Consider the following 18,875-nt stretch of genomic DNA (forward strand, 5'->3'; position numbering starts at 1 on the left):
CAATGCGCATTTAATTTCAGGTGGAGACCGCTCTAGTGCACGACGCGGTCAAATACATAGGGACGAGCTTCAAAGCGTATCACAAAAAGCACCCCGGTCAAATGAGACATCAAAAGCTCTCCTGCAAAAACAGGATGAAGTTGAAATTCGGACAAACATTCGGCCGGGTTATGAAATCGGTAGGTATAAATGTGTGGTGTCTAAATAAAGTTGATATTTCATTAGATTTCGTGGTCCGATTGACCAAAAAACATCTTTCAATTAATTAATCTCTATGTAAGGTTCACTAATTTCGTGGTCCGCTGGACCAATTAATATATTGCAATTAATTAAGGTTTTTAGTTGAGATAAAAAAGTCAATGGCACGAGCGGGATTCGAACCCACGATCTTCGACTAGATACGCCGCTGCTCTACCACTTGAGCTATCGTGAACGCGATCCACTCGGACACTAACATGGGAAGTTGGGGGAACACCACCTTGTCGTCGAGAATCCAATCCGATTACACGACATTTGAAAAATGGCAAAAAGGAGGGAAAATTAAAAAAAAAAGTGGGGTTGAGATGGGAAGTTAGTGTCCGAGTGGATCGAGGTCATGATAGCTCAAGTTGTAGCAGCGGCGTATCTGGCCGAAGATCGTGGGCTCCAATCCCGCTCGTGCCATGGATTTTTTATCTCACCTAAAAACCTTAATTTATGTAAGGTATTGGTCAAGATAAAAAAGTCAGTGTCACGAGCGGGATTCGAACCTACGAACTTCGGCTAAATACACAGCTGCTCAAGTGGTAGAGCTGACTTTTTATCTCGACAAATACCTTACACAAAGATTAATTAATTGAAAGTGATTAGTGTTTGTCGTTTAACGAGTGGATGAACACATTTTAATCAGATGTATTATTTAATCAGACACCAATTATATTCTGGGTTTATCTATTCTCGCTTGTTACGATCAATATATCCACTTTTCACTAAGGTACGTACATTTCATTACAATATGTCCCGCTTATAAGTAAAACGTAAACAAACGGGGACTGACGGACCCAGTACAGAGATCAGTGTCGATCTGTTTAACATAACATTGCGGTTGTATTTCTTTTTTTGGCCATTTTACAGAAACAAAATTGATTCGATTGGTCTTAAATTAAAAACACATAGGCTTAGGAGAATTTTTTTTTATTACTCAATTTTCTGGTGATAGTTTTAGGTTTTGATCCTACTAATTTATTTTCCAAGTTATGATCAGAACAATTAGGACGATAGCGGACTCTCTCTTTTTTATTATATTGCTACCCTCAATTTGTCACAGTGCCTCGTCAGTTGTGGATATAACAACACAAATAACAAACACAGATACATATAAAACAGAAATCAGATAGTCATTCATAATAGTCTGGTTAGCATTGACACTTTTCCAGAGGACTTGATATTTCTATGGGTAATTAGAGATAAGCCCTCCAATCGCGCGAATACATTAGATTCACACACCAGACTTTCTTCACACTACCCAAGAGTACTCGACATTAGTGGGGGTATTAAGGCTAAGCACCTCCTTTTGCCCTAATAAGTTACATTTACACCGCAATTCATTCCCACTACCCGAGAGTACTCGATACTCCCCGGGGTCATTTGGGGATAATGCTCTATTGACGCTTATAATTTATATTCACACAGACTTGGTTCACTCTATCTCAGAGTACTCGGCATTACTGGGGGTATTGGGGCTAAGCACCTCCTTTTGCACTGATAAGTTATATTCACAACAGACTTGGTTCACTCTACTCCTGAGTCCTCGACATCACTTGGGGTATTAAGGCTAAGCACCTCCTTTTGCCCTAATAAGTTACATTTACACCGCAATTCATTCCCACTACCCGAGAGTACTCGATATTCCCCGGGGTCATTTGGGGGTAAGTACTCTATTGACGTTGATAAGTTATATTCACACCAGACTTGGTTCACTCTACCCCAGAGTACTCGACATTACTGGGGTATTAAGGCTAATCACCTTTTGCGCTAATAAATCACATTCACACCACAATTCATTCGTACTATGCGAGTATTCGATATACCTCGGGGTATTTTGATAAGCGTCTAGAATCTATTTAATAAATATAATCAATTTAATGTTTGAAATATGTGTCAAGAATTTTCAATCATTGCCTATATTTTTCATGAAACAAACGTATGATTTGAGTTTTAGGTTCAATCGACAGGTTTGACTGGAAAAGCCAAATTCGATGAGTTCGGAAGAAGGATATATTTCACCCTGCATATCACGGAGCTTACGAAAAATGGGTACAGAAAAATCGGCTCCTGGGACCCCGAAAACGGAATACTCTATAACAGGACAAGGAGCGAGATGGCCAGGGACATTTACCAACACATCAGCAACAAGACTTTTATTGTCGTTTCACGCCTGGTCTGCCTCAACCGTGCTAACACTGACGAAACAATACTACAACTTTCGTCGATTTCCAGGGCCCGCCTTACCTGTTCCCCAAGGAAAGCCTCGAGGGCAACGACAGGTTCCAAGGATATTCCAAGGACCTCATAGACGAGATTGCCAAGGAGTTGAACTTCAAATACAAATTCGTCCTCGCACCGGACGGCGAATACGGATCTTACAACAAAGATACAAAGCAATGGAACGGGCTTATAAGAGAACTGCAAGAGAGGGTATTCTTAATTTAAATACACTTGAAATATTACTTGATATTATCATGCCGGAACGGTTCCCTACGTGAATCTCGCTTTAAAAAGAGATTACCGAATGAAGATAAAAAGAAATCCACTTAAGGTCCCAGAAGAGGGAGATAAAAAGAGTCAGGAATAGATTCTCTAAAAGGGAATTCACTTGGGGAATCAATTCAGATCGAATTGAAAAATGCAATAAAACTATATAACATTTAATTAAAATATTTATTTAACTTGTACTTATTTAACATAATTAATTTATTTATGAATAAAGCAGAAAACATTATTGCAATAGCATTAAAGTATACTTCAAATACACAAGATCAAACAAAAAGCCGAACCATTTTTATTAATTCAATATCTTACTTTGGGAAAATTGTGTTTGCGAAGTGAATGGAAGTCTCACGGATATTTTGCCATTTGTCAAATCTCACAAAGCTTCCCTTTGAAGTTAGCCCGACCTCAAGAAAAGCCAGTTCGTTAAGTGAAATTTTCTTTAGTCGCACAAAGAGGCAATCTGTCTATGGCTTAATTTTTGTTAATTATTATTTCCTAAGCTCTTTCATAATACATCAGAAAATGAGATTTTTCTATTTGTACATCTTCAATCACAAACTAAAATAAGTTAAACCCCATCTCTATGAGACATCAACATAGTTCAACCTGATCATGTTATTTATTACATGCTTTAATAACCAAGAAACACCACAAATTGATTTTAGACTCATCTTTTGATCGTTATAATTTATATTGATTACATAATTCAATTATTTATATAAGACAGTTGTGATATCAAAATTGTTATTATTCCCCGTCATCAAAGTTTTTGTAATCGTGTAATTAAAGGTGCATAAATCCTATTCATGTTTATCAATAAATTATTATACAGGGTGTCCTTTTTAGACAACCGGCTGAATTTCTCTTGAACCAGTGACGCAAGAAAAAAGTGTTTAATATTTTTTTAAGTTTATTTTCAAATTTTTACCGATTTAACTCCATTAACCTCTCCAGCCTTAATCCAGCAACCTCAGTTGACGTAAATTAAATGGACTCCAAATAAAAATTACTTTTTAAAAAGAATTTTATTGTAAGAGCTACAACTGTTCAGACGGGGCTTACAGCAGAGAGTGATTAAAATTACAATAATAAACTTGTAGGAAGGGAAGGGGTTTTAGATTAGTTATCAGTAGACATAGTGTCAGCAGTGTCGGATTACTGTTTCCTTTCCTGTAACTGTAGACACTTTTATTTATATGGATCCACAGAAAATCGTTAAGTGGAGTTAAATCGGATGACCGAGGAGGCCAACAGTTCGAGCCATGAGGTCCTATCCATCCCCAAAAAAAGGTAAAAATTTGAAACTACTAAAAAATATTAAACACTTATTTTTTTGTTTTATTGATAGCGTCATCGGTTTAATAGAAATTCAGCCAGGCCATCCAAAAATGACACCCTGTATAATTAACCTTGCTTTATTCCACAATTATAACATAATAAACTAGTATTTCAATAATTTAATGATTCTTAATTCAGATCGAAATTTGTACGAAAAGTAAACAATGACAAAAAAAAACGATTAAAATAATGTGTAATATTTAGTGACCGTTAATTAATGATTATTTAGAGATCGTGAGATGCGGTCCTTTCACTTACTTATTCGCACACACGGACAACTATGTACATACAACATACAGTACATTACATACATTACACAAAAAAGAATGGGAAAGAGAGGGAAACAACTCTTTTAAAAATGGCACCATCCTTTGGTACACAGATGGATCTAGAACACAAGAAGGTACAGGGGCAGGAGTATTTGGACCTGGAACCAAATACTCAGAACCCATGGGAAAACACACCAGCATCTTCCAAGCTGAAATTCATGCAAGCGAAAGATGTACCCAACTCAACCTAACTAAATGGTACAAAAGCAAGAATTAGCTATCATATCAGATAGCCAAGCAGCCATCAAAGCACTAAGGTGAAATATCATTAGTTCAAGGATGGTGCTGAACTGCATTACCAAACTAAACATACTAGGTACGCAGAACAAAGTCAGCCTCTGTTAGGTCCCAGGACACATGGGAGTAGAAGGCAACGAGAAAGCGGACACCCCGGCAAGAAAAATGGCTGCTACACCGCTGATAGGACCCGAACCCTTCTGTGACATAGGAACCCACACTAATAATGAGTATCTCAGACAGAAGGACAAAAAGAAAATGAGAGAACTTTGGAATTCACCCATTGGACACAGACAATCCAACAATCTTCTAACCAACTTTGGTAGGAAAGAAATTACAGAATGTGCCAAGGGAAGCAGGAACAAACTTCCTATTCCTAGCAGGACACTGCAAAGTAAATGGACACTTAAAGAAAATTAGAATAATCCAAGATGGCACATGCAGATTCCGCAAGGAGGAAGAAGAGACGCCAACACATTTACTGACAAACTGCGGAGCCATACTAGCCCGCAGGAGGAAATGTTTTGGGATGTATAATGTGACCATAGAAAAGCTTCAACCATTGAAACCGGGCCTACTATTCAAGTTTCTTGTTGAAATAGGACTCACCGATGTGCTTTAGGCAGAGCACGGGGGATACAATAGCTCTCAAAGGGCGCAGTATACTACACCCTGGAACCATATCTACATCTACATCATACATTACATTATATGTACATATACATTATTATACATTATTTACAATATTTGTACTCTAAAGGTGGGTAAACAACCCAGTTTACCTTAAAAATCGCAATAGGGGATCCAAAACACACTCTCACGCCCAACAATTGTCTTTACATCGGGTGCCTACTGGCTCCTTATAAGGGGACACGGCCAGCCTCTCCCCGACCAAGTGTGACACACTGAGCAACCTCTCTCTACAAGGGGGACACCTGCACGTGGTTTCCCTTAAAACGAGGTGTGTATCAATCGTCTGCGGCCTATCCTCGAACAGGCGAGCACGGTTCTTTGCGTTTTAGACCAACGGTGTGCCGTCGCTCGGTTGTCGTTTTGATGCGCAAGAGCTTCTCGGACGAGCCCATTTACGCCAGCATCGTTTTTTTATTGCGTTCTGTACTGCTTGTATGGTGGTTCTTCCTGGAGGCTCATGTATTACTTAGCATGTTTCTCATCTCTATGTATTTTACATCAACAATTAACGATTCTCACAGATTTTGGGCTGAATCATATCATAAACTTTTGTTGCATTAGGACTGGCAGTATAAAAGTGAACCTCTTTCTCCAAGGACAAAACAACCTGTCATTTTCGAATTTTCGAAACTCTTGAACTGTTTTCATTCGTTTTCTCTAAGGGAATAATTCTGTCTCTTCGCTCCGAGAAACTCCACTTTAATTTTAATCTGTAGAAATCTGTGGTGTTTAGTGACCATTGATTAATGATTATTTGGAGATTGTGAGATGCGGTCTCGTGTGACGTAGGTTTAGAAAAACATTTTCTTTATTGTGCCAACGTTTCGATCTTTATTGAGATCATCTTCAGGGCCTAAGATTTATAAACATTGTTTAAATTAAACAAATACTTATAAGATGTAGATATCTATAAACTGATGTGCACAATATAGAAATTTTAGGTTTAATCAAAGTATTTGTATTCACTCAAAGTGTGCGTTTTTTGTGTAGTTGAGTGAGTGCAAAAACTTTGATTAAACGTAGCGACCCTGCCGCATATCAGGTTAGATTGACGGGTTTGGAGGTTAACTGCCTGGAGGTGTCGAGCCTAGGGCCGGTGAGTGACCACACTTCAGGGTCAAAGTCCAATAGTTTGACGTTAATTATCCCTAACAGGCTGTTTTAATGAATCAGGTAGTAAAAAAGTTTATTAACTTTTTCATTCCATTAGAGTCGTCGTATTACATACATTCAACTAAACATTTCAATCAAGTCACATGCTTTATGGCACAATAAATTAAATTGGCTTTTCTTATTTTTAAGGTTAAATGCTTCTAATTGATAGTAGTACAAATATACCATCAACTTAGGATTATTGTAGTTATGATAATTAGTGTTTAGATTTTAATTAAGGAAACGAAATGTCATAAAACAAGTTAGTACCTATTGTCTTTATATTAGGTAGATTCTTTTTTGTTGTGAAATCCCTCCCGACCCAGTTTTCTTTTTCCACCTCAAGTCTGTATAAAACAACGATTGACAGATTTCATTTGAGAGGATTTATCTTCGCCGAGGCCCAGATTCGTATTTGGTTCCTATCTAGGGAAACCTTGACACAGAAATAAGATTTCCCTCGAAACAAAAACAGTTTCGATGTCGTATCAGATTCTCTCAGCAGCCCGGCGGCTGTTCAAATAAATGCCCCGGTTTTGGATTACGAGAGTGTGACTGAAATAAGTGAAAACCGGATCCAGGAGTATCGTGTTAATCTCCTCGTGTGGATTATAATCAAATGGACTTTTTTTGCTTTATTTTAACCCTAAGCGAACAATAAGGTGTATTGAATTATAAAGAGAAATTTGTTTTATACACTTTTAATCAGAATCCTATTTCATCTTTGGTGATTGTTTTCATTATTTAAACACAAAAGGATATTAAAACAGATGTTTCCTTAACACTGAGTTAATGACCTACGTGTAAAAATGTGTAGAGATTAGTGACCGTTAATCGATAGTTATTCAGATATCGTGAGATGCGGTCGGGTGTGATTTAGGTTTCAGAAAAACATTTTCTTTATCGTGAGAGGGCACTCTCAACACGACACGCAAGGATGGCACAATTACACAGAAGACAAACACTTTGAGCCCTGAAGATGATCTCAATAAAAGATCGAAACGTTGGCACGATAAAGAAAATGTTTTTCTGAAACCTACATCACACCAGACCGCATCTCACGATTTTTAAATAAATATCGATTAACGGTCACTAATCACCACACATTTTTATTAATATATTTTATTCAAGTGAATCTCAGCTGGCCATCACCTTCAACAGACGGTTTAGTAATGTGTTTAAGAACTGTTTTTATTTTGATTTGGTTTATACTTCCTTATGTATACAAATGGTTTTTTTTTTTTAAAGAAAGTTCTTCATTCATTCATATACTGGCCATTGCGTATTCATTTACCTCATTATATCTGTTTTGAGGTTTACGAACTTAAGGTCTAATGTCTAATGTTCAATTGCACAAAAGTTTAGGTGAAGTTGCACGATTCTGCCCACATAACCACATTCTTCGGTTGCAAGGTGGCGCTCAGGTGTTTTTTTTTAGTTTTGTGCTGGGATGAAAAGAAGAAAAAACCGTTTTTGGCTTCATTTAATAGAATTAAAAAAAAAAAATTCAGTCAATCCTTCTCCATTTTACAGGCATTAACATAATCAAAGTCAGATTAAATATATAAATAAACGATTTTTTAGTTTAAATAGATTAGTAATATTTGTTAGGGTGAAGATGTTATATATTTTCTTGTTTTACTCTCCCTTATTTTTAGGCTTAATTCTTAAGCCAATCGACTCGTGAGGATCGTTTCCATTGAAAACGAAAAGACGTCTGGTCAAATATCCTTTTCAGAAGTCTGACTCGAACTCATTTAAAAAGCAATTGCATTCGACAACCTGTTCAAGGGGACGGAGAAAATCTTCGGGAAGCATTTTTTTTCTTTTTTTTACGATGATTTACAACAGCATAGAGGCTATATCAACCCTCAGGGTGCCGGTGTTTTTTAAAAAAAAGTCCATTTGTAAGTATGTCGGGTTCGAATGCAGGGCCACTGGATTCGAACCCGGGACCTTTACCTTACAGTGATGAGCGTTGTGTCAACGCCTAAACCGTTCTGGCCACCGACACCCCGGGAAGCATTAAAACACGAAATACTGTGATAGTTACTGATGTCATTAACTTCGCCCTATTTGCATAAAGGATAAATAATTTCCTATAAGAGGGTGGCACTTCATCAGTGTTAAATATAAAACTGTAAAGTTTAATAATTTTTCAAGAAAACAACGAGATGCGAATTTTTAGAAATCATAGCTAAAGCCATGAGTTCTTGGTACTTCATTATTTTTTTAGAACATAGATAACTTTTTAGATTTATATTGTACCAGATTCATCTAGAATATTTTCAAGTAATGTAATGTAAGGGGAAGTTCAAATAGGTTCAAATAGGGATTAAGGAAATTTTCAAAATGGGCAATCCAAGAAATTAAAGAATGTTACTTTTGGTCGGATATTTTTTTTAAATTGATTTACCAGCATCCAATTTCTTTGGCATCCTTGACCTTAAACTATAACGTTGTTTGTCAAATATTGTAGAGGGAAGGTGAGCATTAGGGTTATAAGCAGGGCGAGGCATGCCGCTGACCTGAAGAGTGTTGTCTAGTTACAGTATTGCTTTAATACATGATATAAACGTGTGGCATTTCCTATGTTTTTATCATAGTTATGTCATCATTAAGAACGATAAATTAGATTTTCAGCTACTTCCTTTGTTTTCTGCTTTCTTGCTACCAGTGTAAAACACGTAAATCATCATTATTTTACATACAATCTCTATTTAGATTGCATAAAAAATCATCAAAAATTTATTTGATTTCACATTGGATTCATTTGTGTTTCTATACATAACTGGTAAATTTGTTGATGTTGGGTGTTGGTTTGTGATTCGGCGAACCCATGCTATACTGGCATTGGGCCACTTATTGGGTTTATTGAACTACTCAAAAATGTTTGGTCATTGCGCCATCTTCAGTGAGTAATTTTCATATTTTATTTCATTTTATTGTTGTAACAATTCTGTAATTCAGATTCTCAACCTTTACAACTGGCCCTGGCGCTGGCGTTCGGAAAACCCGCCAAAATTTACGCATGGAATTGCTTCAAGGAAAATTCGGTGAGCTCGAGCTGTGAGCCACGAAAAAAAATCTGATTTATTTCATTGAGTGACCGATTTTAATCTGATTCTTAAAAGATCGGTTTTCATCTCTAATATAAACCCTTTCACGGACTACGTGACAGAGAATTCCTCGCAGAAGATGGCACAATGCCGAAACGCTAAGTAGTTTTGGATGTTTATCGACCTGCAGCAAATTAAGTGTGGGTGATAAGATCTTCTTTAGAGGTCAGATGACCTCTAAAGAAGATCTTATCGCCCACGCTTTTGAGTAGTTCAACAAACTTGGGAGCGAATGGACCCAATGCCAGTTCAACTTATAAATAGATCAAACTTTCTATCTGAGAAAACGATGCTTGACATCTATATTTGATGTATTTATTTATATGTTGATGCAATTGTATTTAGGTTAAACAATAGCTCTGATGAAGGACCAGGGACGAGGCCGAATTGAAACGCATGAAATATGACATCTAAGAAAATTGTTGTTTTAGTAGAAACGATGAAGTTGGGGTGAGTATGAATATTCACTTTTTATAAATGATGGTTCTACTCACAGATCTGTTGTTTACAACGATTCGGATTTCAAGCAATAAACGGTCATCATGTTTGAAGGAGTTAGCTACAAACACGCCATTCGACATGAATTCTAATGTCGGGAGAAGTGTTTGCAGCTCCGATCTCACAATGAGCGTTTAATGCTTGAAATCCGAAAACAACAAATCCGTGAGTAGAGACATCATTTACAAAAAGTAAGCGATTTAATTAATTAAGGTTTTTAGTTGAGATAAAAAAGTCAGTGTCACGAGCGGGATTCGAACCCACGACCTTCAGCCACGCCGCTACTCTACCACTGAACCAACCGGAACCCCAACCAACCCGAAAATAAACTCCCAACCCAAACCCAACCTTTTGAAATTTCCCCCCCTTTGCCAATTTTCAAGGGCCGAAGGTCCAAACCCCCCCCCCAAAACGGATTTTTTAATCTCAACTAAAAACCTTAATTAATTGAAAAATATTAATTGGTCAAGCGGACCACGAAAACTAGTGAATTTAATAAGCTAAAATGAAGTATACTTCATTAAAGCTCTCCATGGCCATTTCATTTGTCGCCGAGGATCAAATAGATTACACGACATTTGAAAAATGGCAAAAAGGAGGGAAATTCAAAAGGTGGGGTTGAGATGGGATGTTAGTGTCCGAGTGGATCAAGGTCACGATAGCTCAAGTGGTAGAGTAGCGGCGTGGCCGAACGTCGTGGGTTCGAATCCCGCTCGTGACACTGACTTTTTTATCTCAACTAAAAACCTTAAATAATTGAAAGATATTAATTGGTCAAGCGGACCACGAAACAAGTGAAGTTAGCGATTTAGTTGAACAAAACCAACAACCTTGAATGAAATTTTAAAAAATGAAATTACAACCAAATTAATAATTCTCGAAAAGAGTTAGAATTATTTATTTATGTATAATCTGTCTTAGTTTGTATTAAATAGTAATAAATACTTGCTTATTTAATATAAGTAAGTTATCTTAACTGATAAGCGGACTTTTGTAATAAATCTCTTAAAAAATAAATATTTTCCTTTTAATATACCTTTTATAGAACAGGTGTGTAAATCAATTAGGATAAAACGTTCTATTTTTTTTTTTTTTTTTTTTTTTTCAGAGGGCTGATCTAGCAATTTGCGATCTCACTATTACTTATGACAGGAGGAGCGTGGTCGATTTTACCATGCCATTTATGAGTTTTTTTTTTTTTTTTTTTTTTGCTTTAACTTGTCCACTATTTTATTAGGAATTAGCATATTGTTCAGCAAGCCTGCCAAGCAACCGCCGACCCTTTTTTCCTTCTCCGAACCCTTATCGTTTGACGTTTGGATATGCATGGCGACAGCGTATCTCGCAGTTTCTCTCCTTTTGTATTTTCTTGCCAGGTGAGTTTTTTTTTAAAGTTCAACTTTTCTTTAACGGCCGGGTAGCTTCCAATTGAGAAAACACACTGTCCTTCATTGCAATAACAATAAGTAAATAACATATACAATCTAAACGTCGTGATTAATCGTTCCTCCCTTGGTATCCCATCATATTTCAACGTTAAACTTGTTATTAGGTGCCGTTTACAACACTTTGTTTATTCTAGTTTAAGTTGTAAACATGTAAACAACTTTCCACCAGCTAACTTTAAATGTTATTAATTGGCTTTTGTAATCTAACATAAAGCGTTTACGTTGCTTGGGACCTTTGAGGCCTTCAGCATCCTGCCGTTTTGCTACCGACGACAGTCCGTGAGGAGAGGTAAGTTGGACTGAATAATCAAACAATTATAAACGCCTCAAAGACGGAGAAAACGAAAATCAGTTTACATCTTGAATCTGAACTGACGAAATTAAAATCTTTTGTCTATTATGTTTTAATACATAGTTTCACAAATTAACAACTAATAAGAACAAAAACTGATCAGCATGTTACAAAATAAGTATAACCTTGTGAAAATAGCTATGCTTTTGTTTGAATTGTAATATTTTTTTTAATAAACAACATCAGTCTCATGCAATCATAAAAAACATTAATCCTAACTGGTTTTGTAAATTGTACCTCCAGAAAAAAAATGTACATATAATTGTTTATTATTTTAGGTAAAGGATGCAGCTTCTAGACATTGCATTAACAGTAATTTGTAAAAAAAAAAGTGTGTGAATAAGTATAAATTATGAGTAACCAAAGACAGAATACAGATCTATATCCTGATATCAATAATATACGACAAAAACCGGATACTTGTATTTATCTGTTTATTTTCCATAGTAACTAACTATTAATATTAACAATTAATTAAGGTTTTGAGTTGAGAGAAAAAAGTCAGTGTCACGAGCGGGATTCGAACCCACGACCTTCCGCTAAATACGCCGCAACTCTACCACTTAATCTATCGTGACTTCGATCCTCTCGGACACTAATTTCCCATCTCAACCCCACCTTTCGAATTTTCTCTCCTTTCTGCCATTTTTCAAGCCGAAGGTCGTGGGTTCGAATCCCGCTCGTGACACTGACTTTTTTCTCTCAACTAAAAACCTTAATTAATTGTAAGATATTAATTGGTCAAGCAGACCACGAAAACTAGGGAATTAATAGTTAACTTTAAATCTAAACACAACTTTAATTACGTGCTGTTTTTTTTTTTTTTTTCTAAACCCAACATAGATAAATTTTTGTTTCTCCTGATAGATTAATCATCACTCATTAGTTTAAAAATAAAGGATATCAGTTCAATTTCATCCTTTCCAGAGCAGACTTGTCGAGTTAATTGGTTTTTTAATTGTTTTCTTTGAAACAATAAATTAAAGTTTAAAAAAAAATATCTTAAAAGCGGTTTTGACTCCAAACGATCTCACCCGGACAAACGCTTTGGCCATTGACTGACGTAGCGTCCATAACATGGCCCAAGCCCCGTGTGCCGCGCTCTACCATCCACGAGGTGTACTTCGTTTAGGAGTACCGAAAGTCTCAATCAAAAAGGAGAAAGTGGTCTACCGAGAGAGCGATCGTTTTATTGTTCATACTGCACTACAGAACCGTCATTTAATAGTTTCCTTGACAGGTAGTCAACTCCAAACGGTGTGTTCATCATCAACATCAGAAGGCTTCGTGAGTCATCATCATCAGAGTTGCATAGTCTCTAGACGTCCCGCATCACGTTCTCTACTACTCAGGAATCGAGTAGGCTGGCGACTATTCGCAAATATGCATTTCTCTTGGATGTAATTTTCCTTAAATCTCCCTTACCATCCCTGGACACTTGATCAATCACAGATGAGTGCCGGTTTGGTTTATGACAATCAGATGCACCTGTGGAAAAGACTTGAAGAACGCTTTGCTTCATGTGCCATGTATGAGTCTTAGCCTTTTCAACGAAAGCCAGTTATGGTGGTGGAATCAACGTTCATTTCCGTACCAAACTGATCATTATGCAGAATGGATCTTTGACTGCACTAAGGTGTATTGAGGCAGTTGTTATGGAAGTTGTGGTCCTATCGGTCCATTCATTTAGATCAGACTTGTTCCCTTAGCTAGAGAAACTTCGAGAAAGACGTTTACAATGTCAGTCCTAATGCAACAAAAGTGTATGATATGATTCAGCCCAAAATCTGTGAGAATCGTTAATTGTTGATGTAAAATACATAGAGATGAGAAACATTCTACGCAATACGTGAGCCTCCAGGAAGAACCACCGCGATCCCTGTGAAGCTGTACAAGCAGTAAAGAAAGCGATAAAAAAAACGATGCTGGGGTAAATGGGCTCGTCAGAGAAGCTCTTACATATCAAAATGACAACTCAGTGACGGCACACCGTTGGTCTAAACCGCAAGAACCGTGCTCGCCTGTTCGAGGATAGGCCGCAGATGACTCGCCTGTTCGAGGATAGGCCGCAGATGATTGATACACACCTCGTTTTAAGGCAAACCACGTGCAGGTGTCCCCCTTGTAGAGAGAGGATGCTCAGTGTGTCACACTTGGTCGGGGAGAGGCTGGCCGTGTCCCCTTATAAGAAGCCAGTAGGCACCCGATATAAAGACAATTGTTGGGCGTGAGAGTGTGCTTTGGGTCCCCTGTTGCGATTTTTAAGGTAAACTGGGTTGTTTACCCACCTTTAGAGTGTAAATATTGTAAATGTATATAATGTATTGTATGACAGGTATGTGTATATGTACATAGTTGTTCGTCCGTGTGAATGAGTAAGTGAAAGGGTCCATGGCGGAATATACTCATTCTACCATCACAGTGATATATGACTCAATTGTCGGTGGTTCCTTTAAAAAATAAAATATAATAAAAATAAGAAATAAATGTTATAGGCCTGTCGTCGAATCGGTTTGTACTTTGTTTTGAATGAGTTCAGTAGACGAATCATTTTTAAATAAATTAAACATAGTTTTTAAAGACGAACTAAATTTCGATGAAAAATGCATAAGTGAAATTCTGTTTTTTGAAAATTTATAATTAATTATAAATTAGCAAATTTATATTTACAATTAGGTATAAATTTGTAAATTTAAGCGGTAGAAATTGGTTAAGTGCTTAAATGGGGAATGTATTTACGACTAACTGAAGAGTTGTTATTTTTTATAACAAATTAATTTTCTTTTAAAAAATGCCGACTGCTCTGAATTCCAGGATAACCCCTCATGAATGGAGGAACCCTCACCCTTGCAAGCTTTGCCCCACTGAGCTCGAGAACAATTTAACCATGCAGAATGTAATTTGGCATAACTGCGGATCTCTCATGCAGCAAGGTTCGGACATAAGTACCAGGTACAAAAATATCTACTATAAAAAATAATCTAATAAGTAATCTAAAAAAAAAATATTTTTTTGTTATAAAAAGATATTTATATATTTTTATTTTGTTCAGGGCTCTTTCGACTCGACTCGTGGCAAGCATGTGGTGGTTTTTCGTGTTAATCATGATTTCGTCATATACTGCGAACTTAACGGCTTTCCTAACTTACGTGAGAATGGAAGGGACGATCAAATCCGTCTCGGACTTGGCGAGTAGCAGCAAGATAAAGTACGGAGTCATGGAAGGTGGTGCCAGCATGAATTTCTTCAAGGTTTTATTAAATTTTAACGAAATGTCCTTTGTTTTTGCGTATTAATTTTATTTTTTTATTTTTTTAGAATAGTAACGATTCGCTTTATAAACGCATGTGGAACCAGATGGAGTCGTCAAAGCCGACGGTTTTCGTCAAGAACAACGAAGAGGGCGTCGACAGGGTGCTGAGGAGCAAAAGGAAATACGCATTCTTCATGGAGTCTACGACGATCGAGTACCAAATGGAAAAGCACTGCGAGCTGACGCAGGTCGGCGGGCTCCTGGATTCGAAAGACTACGGAATCGCCATGCCGTTTAGTAAGAAAACCCGTTAGTAATTTCTCGACAAATCCATCATTTATGCTGTTTACAGATTCGCCGTACAGGATTGCGATAAGCGGCGCCGTCCTGAAGTTGCAAGAATCGGGAAAACTGGCCAAGATCAAAGAAAAGTGGTGGAAAGTCGGAAAATGCAGGGTACGTCAGATCAATACTATCGAATTTTTTTTATTTTAATCCCGTCATTTTCAAAGGACGACATCGGCCACAAATCTGACGAATTGGGGATGGACAACGTCGGAGGAATCTTCCTCGTCTTGTTAGTCGGTTGTGCCTGCGCGTTCGTACAAGTAATAATTGAATTTTTGTGGAACATCAGGAAAGTTGCTGTTAGAGAAAAGGTAAATACACTATTTTTCAGTTGAAATATAAAAATAATTATACATTAAAAACATATTAAAGGCACAAAAATCAAACAAAATACCATATAATATACAGAATGCGTACAGAATTACCATATAATACACAAGATTTTGGAAGTATGAGCTCTGAAGATATTCCTCGAAAATGAGCTAATAGGTAATTTTTCAAAAATGTAAGCGATTTATTAAAAAAAAAGTTAGTGCTACTTTTATGCAAAGAAATTTGAGTCAGTAGCTTGTTAGTTAATTAATCTTGCTAAGTTTTTGTTTGCCTGTTCGAAGACAGGTGGTGGTTCTTAAACAAAACATTATTACTCGCAAAACATTTTTTAAACCCTTTTTCTTTGTATTTTTTTTTTTTTTTTTTATAAGTTGTTTAAATTTAACGGGTCAGTCTTAAAAATTCCAAGTTTTAATTAAAATAACTTTAAAAAAAAATCCTCCAAAACCATATTTATATATGCCGTGGAAATAGTCAACTCAGGAAAAAGCGCAAAAATCGAGACGGTCATATCTTTTAAATTACAACATGGATTTAAATAAATAATAAATCTAATACAACATAAGATGCTGATGACGGGGGTAAGTTCTCGAAACGTCCATACAAAAGTGTGGTGATTAGTGACCGTTAGTCGATAATTATTCAGAAATCGTGAGATGCGGTCTGGTGGCCCTGAAGATGATCTCAATAAAGATTGAAACGTTGGCACGATAAAGAAAATGTTTTTCTTAAACCTACATCACACCAGACCGCATCTCACGATTTCTATATAATTGTCCATACAAATAAATTTACTTTTTTTAATAAAATCATATGGAAATGTTTCCTAACATTAAATAACAAATAAAAATTTATGTAGCTCAGTTGACTATTTACTTAATGTCATTGGTTACGTCAACAAATTCTTTATTCATTTTATTGATTTGAGGGAGACAATATACTTTCCACCTTCTATTGCACAAATTTCGCCTTTCTTTCTTCCAATAGTGCCTTTGAGGACTGAAATTTTTTTTTCTTCAGAACATTGCAGTTTTTAGCATAGCAAAGAAAATAGGGTTAATTTTGAGAAAATCGATCCAGGAAGCAATCTTTTGAGTTTTGAAGCCATCCAATAAAAAAATGTGATTCAAAATACCAAAAATATAATTTTTTATAATTTTATGATTAGTAGTATAATTTTCGAAACAAAGCTGTAGTTTGGTGGTCCGACTTCAGTTTATAAGTAGCGTGAGGTAAGACTTATTTTTTGCCTTTGAGCGAAGGAGGTGTTTTACTTTGAAAACTACTTCTGGCTGATATAAAGTTTAATAGCCATTCCATAAGGAAAACGGTTGTCACCAACTTCATAGTTCAAACAAAATTAAATGGAGGCAAATTTGATTGCACTTGTGAAAAGTGCAAAGTGAAATATTAATAAACATCGAGATGGTTTTTTGTCGTGGGCCGATCATTAAAATCCAAGTCGTTATACCACGGATTTTTCTAAAAAGGCAGCTTATAATGCCTTTTTTATGATTACATAGCTATCATAAATTCTTGAATAATTTCCAGTTGCGGAAAATTTAAAATAAAAAAAACACATTACATCATAAAAGATTTTGAATAGTATTTTTGCTCAAATTGATACGTTTTTTGAATTGGGCTTTTATTCCTAATACTATGGTGGTATACAGTGTTATTTGAAGAGGCAGATATACCGCAAATGGCACCTTGAGAACGTTCAAGAATTTTCGTACCATAAACCACTTATCGATGTTTTTAAAAACTGGCATGTTCAGTGTTAGAACTTCTGAAGAAAAACTTAATATTAAATAATAAACATTTGTACAAACATTAGCCAACATTAACAACTACTTTCATTTGTACAAAGTTAGCCTTTTTCTTTTCCAATAGTGCATTTGGTAGGTGCTCTTAGTAATTTTTTTTTGTTAAGTTTGTATAAAACAAACTAAATTGGGTTTAGATTGAATAAAGAATTTGTCGATATAACCAATAACATAAAGTGCATAATCAACTAAATCAAATAAATTTTTATTTTGAACCAAGGGTTAAAAAATGTTTTTATGAACAAGGATTTTTTTTCCAAAAACCAACCACCTGCCATCTAAAACATATATAAGCCTGCTTAATTAACTAATTGGTTGCACGGTCGCGGTTTATTCACTCGAATTTCTTTGGTTTGAAAGTAAATTTTATCAAAAGATCAAAAATTTTATAAAAGATAATCGGTGGGGGGGCCGCAACGGTTTAGGCGTTGACACGGCGCTCATCACTGTAAGGTGAAGGTCCCGGTTCGAATCCAGCGGCCTTGCATTCGAACCCGACATACTTACAAACGGGCTTTTTTTCAAAAACAACGGCATCCTGAGGGTTTATGACCTCTGCTGTTGCGAACCCTCGTAAAAAATAAATTAATTAAAAAAAATAAAGAATAATTGAATAAAGGATTTGTCGGATTAAACAAAAACTCAATTTGAAACAATTAACTTTACACTTTGATTATCGGTAACGACCAAATTACACTATCAAAATTGTTAACATTCTGGGATTATTGTTATTTTTTTCTTATTTTGGCCAAACTTATTAATGATTTTTTGATATGAAATGTCACTAAAAATGCTTTTTTCATTTTTTGCAGCTTTCTTTGCACGAGGCGTTTTATTTCGAAATAAAATTCGCCCTGAACTGCGGAGCCGTTTCAAAACCAGTACGTTTCACGGAAGAGGAGGACCGTTTTTCAGTCGGGGACGAGCGAAATATGTCTCGTTCCGTTTCTACTCGTACGGCTGTCAATGAATAAACATTCTCTTTTCTATTTGTCCGAGTCAATTTCTATTCTCACGCCCCGTTTAATTCCAAAGGCTGGATGAAAATTTGATGAAGCGAAACGTCGAGGGGGGCCGTCGTATAATTCCCGTCTACCGAATTCCTCGACCTCGCTTGCCCGCCTTGCCCCCTCACCTGAATCCTTAATAACTCAATTCTTAATCTCTTCCAATCACCTTCACCAACTTTTAAAGCCCA

The 18,875-nt window shown here is 36.3% G+C and overlaps 1 protein-coding gene across 1 annotated transcript in view; it reads left to right on the forward strand.

Annotated features, from left to right (window-relative positions):
- LOC106665159 (glutamate receptor ionotropic, kainate 2-like) overlaps positions 1–18,666 on the forward strand; it is a 101,278-nt gene extending 82,612 nt beyond the window's left edge. Inside the window, exons 7-17 of the mRNA XM_024229563.1 lie at positions 21–179; positions 2,201–2,419; positions 2,479–2,676; positions 11,226–11,305; positions 11,350–11,493; positions 14,732–14,869; positions 14,970–15,168; positions 15,236–15,467; positions 15,523–15,626; positions 15,683–15,829; positions 18,490–18,666. Coding sequence (XP_024085331.1) covers positions 21–179; positions 2,201–2,419; positions 2,479–2,676; positions 11,226–11,305; positions 11,350–11,493; positions 14,732–14,869; positions 14,970–15,168; positions 15,236–15,467; positions 15,523–15,626; positions 15,683–15,829; positions 18,490–18,651 — 1,782 coding nt within the window. The 3' untranslated portion in view covers positions 18,652–18,666. The remainder of the gene's footprint in view (positions 1–20; positions 180–2,200; positions 2,420–2,478; positions 2,677–11,225; positions 11,306–11,349; positions 11,494–14,731; positions 14,870–14,969; positions 15,169–15,235; positions 15,468–15,522; positions 15,627–15,682; positions 15,830–18,489) is intronic.
- Positions 18,667–18,875: the final 209 nt, after the last annotated feature.

Source organism: Cimex lectularius, unplaced genomic scaffold (assembly GCF_000648675.2).
Source record: "Cimex lectularius strain Harlan isolate CLEC.00 unplaced genomic scaffold, Clec_2.1 scaffold186, whole genome shotgun sequence".
Taxonomy (NCBI): Eukaryota; Metazoa; Arthropoda; class Insecta; order Hemiptera; family Cimicidae; genus Cimex; species Cimex lectularius.